At 36.2% G+C, this 5,974-nt stretch overlaps 1 protein-coding gene across 1 annotated transcript; it reads right to left on the reverse strand.

Annotated features, from left to right (window-relative positions):
• Window positions 1-794: 794 nt before the first annotated feature.
• Window positions 795-1,871, reverse strand: LOC114389880. Its single transcript, XM_028350593.1, has 2 exons — window positions 1,454-1,871; window positions 795-1,255 (listed from the first exon to the last, which is right to left on the reverse strand). Exons 1-2 carry the CDS (start codon window positions 1,869-1,871, stop codon window positions 795-797), a joined length of 879 nt encoding a protein of 292 aa, XP_028206394.1.
• Window positions 1,872-5,974: the final 4,103 nt, after the last annotated feature.

Genomic DNA, 5,974 nt, shown 5'->3' on the forward strand with positions numbered 1-5,974 from the left:
ACACCACAAAGGCTAGCTTAGAAAAACCTTCTATTAACTTATGGTAGTAACATGCTAACCCAAGGAAGCTCCTAATCTCAAACATCAGCTTGGGGCTCTCCCAGCTCATCATAGCTTTTACCTTAGAAGGATCTACTACTATCCTTCGTCTAGATATAACATGACCCAAAAAACTCACCTCTTCTAGCCAAAACTCACACTTGGACAACTTGGCATACAACCTGTTGTCCTTGAGAGTCTGCAACATAACCCTCAGATGCTTCTCATGTTCCTCCGTAGTCTAGGAATACACCAAGATATCATCTATGAAGACCACTACAAAAATATCTAGGTAGGGATGAAAGATCCTGTTCATGTAGTCCATGAACATGCTAGGGATGTTGGTCACACCAAAAGCCATAGCCAGGTTGTCATAATGGCCATAACGGGTCTTAAAGGTAGTCTTCGGAATATCCTCAAACTTCACTTTAATCTGGTGGTAACGTGACCTAAGATCTATCTTACTGAACACATAAGCCCTCACTAACTGGTCCATTAGATAATCTATCCTAGGCAAAGCATACCTATTCTTAATCATCACCTTGCTTAGTTGATGATAGTCTACACATAACCTCATGGTCCCATCCTTCTTGACTAACAGCACATGCGCTCCCTAGGGTGACACGTTAGGCCTCACATACTGTTTCTCTAACATCTTCTCTAACTATTTCTTAATCTTACTCAGCTCTATAGGGGATATCCTATAAGGGGCTATGGATATGGGTCTAGTACTAGGCACTAAGTCTATGGAGAACTCAAACTCTCTCAGGTGGTAACCCAAACACCTTAAGAAACTCCCTCACCATGGGTATATCATTCACAAGGGTCTTGGTCTCAACACTCATGCTAGCTTGGATCATGTATACCTGTGCATCCTCTCTCAAAGATGCCTTAACTTGGTTAGCAGATAAAAACTCATCACCATCACTCACGCCAAACTCAAGAAAGACAACAAATTTCTCAAAACAATTTAGCAAGACATGGTTGGAAGATAATCGGTCCATACAAAGAATAACATCAACCTGACTTAAGGGTAGCACAACGAAGTCAACTAGAAACCGTCTATCAGAAATCAAGACAGGACATTGCAAGCACACATCAGAAGTTAAAATAGACACACTAGTAGGTGTATCCATAGTCAAGTCAAATTTCAAATAAGACACTAGCAAAACAAGTTTTTCAATACGAACACGAGAAATAAACAAATTTGTGGCACCTGAATCATACAATACAACCAAGGGAACTTGACTTATGAAACACATACCTTGGATGAGATCATCGAACTGTGCGACATCAACACCACTAAAAGCAAGCACTCTCCCCGTGGTCCTTGGTCACCCACTCCAGTTATTCAGACTCCCGCTACTCTTCTCCCTCCTAGGATGCGAGCAGCTAGTACTGATGTGGACCTTACCTCGATAGTTAAAACAAGTCATGTCACTGTCTGGGCAATCACGAGCAAAATGACCAATCTTACTGCACTTAGCACACCTAGATGGCGTAGAAAGTGTAGTAGGAGCACCACCACCACCACCACTACCAGCAGACTGAGATACTCTGTTAGCTGGATGAGAACTTCCACCAATAGGTTGAAATCCCTTACCGGAAAGCTGGGATCCACCAGTCCTCTGTCCCCCAAAGTGGTGGCCATATTGCCCAAAAGGGACAACATACAACTTAACACGACTATGAGTCATATGCTTCTTCTCTTTCCCATGACTAGCATTGGCATTCTTGTAGAATGCTACTTTCTCCCTCTGATCCTCGTAAAAGACTTTGTACATGTTAGGCAACTGTGCAAAGTTATAAACTCCGTGATAGTTCACCATCATCTTTACTTTTGGTCGGAGGCCATTTTGAACCTCTCTCTAGCTTCCCCCTAATAATGGGGAAAGTACCTGACTAGGTTCTCAAACCTAGTTGCACACTCTACCACCATCATGCTCCCCTGTTTTAGCTCGAGGAACTCCATCTCCTTCTTGTTCTTCAAATATTATTGAAAATACTTCTCTAGAAAAGTTTGTCTGAAAGTCCCCCATGGAACAGCAACATCACTTACTCCCTCTAGATGTGGGCAAGTGTTCTCCTACCATTACTCCGCCTCATCTGCTAGCATATGAGTAACAAACAGCACCTTCTGCTAGTCTTGACACTCCATCACTCAAAAGATCTTCTCAATCTCCCTCAGTCAAGCCTCAGCACCCTTAGGATCATAACCCCCTTTGAAGGTAAGTGGGTCATTCCTTTGAAAGCAATCTAAACCATGGTACACAACTTCTCCTCCACCACCTCCTTGATTAGCCATGACTTGTGCTAGGTTGTCCAAAGCCTCATTAAGAAGTCACTCATGTTCATTTCTCACAGCCATCACTTCTTGTGTTAGGCAAGAAGCAAAAACTTTGAGAAATGTACCAACACAATAGAGTAAGTCTCTGAACATAACAAAACAAGACACACAACAAGCACAACAACACATTAGAGTACACAAGGAAACCTAGAAAGCTCATAACACATATGTTCGAAAGGTTCAACCTAGCTTTCATACCACTAAATGTGACACCCTCTAGCCCACACATATATGTACAAATAATAAAAGGAATATAAATGTGACATTAATTAAAAGTTTTAAAACACATATAAATAAAAGCATTTCAAAAAGGATAAAAGGTTCTCATTCGCATCTCGAACATCATAATAGAACTTGTCCAAATAAATAATAAAATAATCTTGGCTCAAAACAAGATCGTCCAAATGAATGAAAAAAGTCAAACTGATAGCGGAAAACATAAAACAACTATACTATTCATGGAACTATTACATGTGAAATAAAAACCCCAATGCCTCGATGTCACATCTATCAGAACATTTCCCTGAGAAAGGCTAAGTCTCTCCATCTCCATCATGAAACTCATCATATGCTGGCGCACCTGAAACAATGACATTCAACACAAACACAAACACACACTGAGAATGAGTCATCAAATTTGTATATAACAAAACACTAGAGCATATGAAATATATAAATACATAGAGCTGAATTTACATAAACACCATCACTTCACAAAATCACGCACAAGTATTTACACTCGTTCAAGTTTACACACTCTAGAAAGCAACACCAAAATATCAATTGTTAACTCAATGAAAGTCGAACACAAGCATTATGCAACAAATATACTAGACTCAAGCCTACAAGCAATGTGGTACCATTTTTAGTGAAACGTCATCAAACACCTAGAAGTACGTGACAAGACTGACCTCACAATGGGTAAGTAAGGTTGCTCTTAGTAAGTGAAATCATACGGAAACCAGTCAGAGTCACTTTGTTTTGCGAGAATGCTCCAATCATATGGGATCAACATAGGGATAAAGGAGCACTCAAACCGAGTGTATTTACCCCAAGACCTAGACTCTGAGGAGTCCATCAAGGCCTCTCCCTCTTGATTTAGGTCCAACCCAAAAAATATTTTAACACATAGACTCTACCTATAAACTATGCAATACACACAATCACTCAATTGTTTTCAAAATCATTTTAACTCATCGCACCTTTAAATGGTCTTACAGATATGTGATTGCACAGTTCATAAGTCACAACTCAATGCATACAACATCTCAATACAGATGTATCTCATAATTCATCACACACTCATTTTATCACTTACACACAATCTCATTCACAATTTCATGATCCCAATATAACAATTTATCACGCCTTATAAATCATATACACATCACACAATAGTAATTTTTGCACGACACAATATATATATATATATATATATATATATATATATATATATATTAAATTGAACTAAATTATTTTCAATTAAAAAGAGCCTCTACAACAATAAGTAGTTGTTATATATATTGATTGGTCATGTCATATAGGACCGAGTCGGACATCCAATTGGTTCAATTTGAATTATCCAGAGGATATCTTTTCTATCTATATCTATATAGATAGATATTCTAAAAAAAAAGGACTAATTAAACCTATTTCTTGATTCAATAGAAGCCCAAAGAAATCTAACACTGTTTATCCCAAGAAATCTAGTTTATTCCTTTCGAGATCCTCATTCCACTACCCCACAAAAAAGAATTCATCATTCTTTATAATTCATCACACAAAGAATGAGGTAATAGATAAATACTCAGACAATATGTGGGAATTACTTGAATGATAGATTTCAATAATACCTCTCGGCTAGTCATTGATAAGCACTTGTGTCCTTTTCCACACCCTGTCCTTGGTTGCTTAGTCAGTAGTTTGTTCTCCGAAAAAGGATGGGGGTTTAGGCCTTTTTAATCTCAAGAACCTTGTGCTTTTTTCTCGTATCCTGTGTGACTTTCATTGTAAGAAAGATTCTCTATGGGTTTAGTGGGTTCACCTTTACTATTTCAGAGGGAGCGATGTGTGGAATTACAATACTTCTTCATTAGATTCAGTTTTGATAAAGAAAATCATTCAAATAAGGGACTTTATTATCTCCAAAGAGCTAAGTACGGAAGAGGCCAAAAAGAAGATTCAATCTTGGAGCACCAATGAACAATAGCTTGTTGGCAAAGTCTATGAATACATTAGAGGTGCCAAACCTACTGTTAGTTGGTGTTCTGTTATATGGAACCCAACAATCCCCCCTAAGATGTCTTTCATTCTATGGCTTGCTAAAAGGAACCAGCTTCTTACACTTGACAAAGCTACTTTTTTGAACAAGGGTTCCCTCTGCCCTTTATGTTCAAATGAGACTGAGTCAAATGCTCATTTGTTCTTTTCTTGCAGGAAATCTCTCCAAGTTTGGGCTTGTAACAGCCGCAACTTTTAATAAATAAATAAGAAATTAATAAATTAATAAATTAATAAATAAGTAAAAAAAAAATATAATTAGGTCATAAATTTCCACTATATAAATCAAATGTTAACCTAGAGCAGTTTTAACAAAACACTTCTGTCCCTTTCTCTTCTTCTGACGCACAAGAACCCTAACAGAGCAACCGGAGGGGGAGCTCTAGAGAGCACCAGAGACGCCACAATTGCTAACGGAGAACGATTGAGGGACTACGTCGAGGTAAGGGATGAGTTATTCACGCTTGGGGATTAGAATGAACATGTATAGGGATCCCTAGAGGATCAATTTTTGGGTATTTTGGGTTGTTTCTTACCTTATTTTCTCAAATTTATGCTTGTCATGTAACTGAATTTCACTTTTTACAAATTTGATTTATTTACATATATTGCAAGTTTTGATTTCATATGAATTATTTTCTTGTTTCAATGTTTTGATTTCAATTTAAATTACATAATAATGATCATATATGTAGGCACATTATATGAATTGCTTACCCACGTTTACCGGATGCGTATATGACTGATTTTGAATTATATCTAATTATATAATGAAATCAGATTTTTTTTAGATACATATATTACTAAACATTAATGCGTATGATTGTTTGTTATTTGGCGCAGGGTTTGTTGAAATATATATATATATATATATATATATATATATATATATATATATATATATATATATATATATATATATTTTTGCTGCAATTCACTGCACGTTGGTTTTGTGGCTTTGTTGAAATATATACTTTTTTTTGCTTGCAATTCACTGCACGTTGGTTTTGTGTACACACACACACACACACATATATATATATATATATATATATATATATATATATATATATAAAAATAGATACATACGTGATTCCTCCTGGTACAATTTTGTTGTTTGAGATTTCTATAATAATAATAATAACAAATAAAGTAAGGTTATAGAAATCATTTTCTTTTCATAAATAAATTAAATATTATTATAAAATTTTTATTTTATTTCTTTTCAGTTATATATGCTATATAAGTTAGTAATTACAATTATTCTTTTTGTTTATAAATGGCTGTACAAAAATAAATAGCTGTATA

The sequence above is a fragment of the Glycine soja genome, chromosome 16 (genome assembly GCF_004193775.1).
Source record: "Glycine soja cultivar W05 chromosome 16, ASM419377v2, whole genome shotgun sequence".
Taxonomy (NCBI): domain Eukaryota; kingdom Viridiplantae; phylum Streptophyta; class Magnoliopsida; order Fabales; family Fabaceae; genus Glycine; species Glycine soja.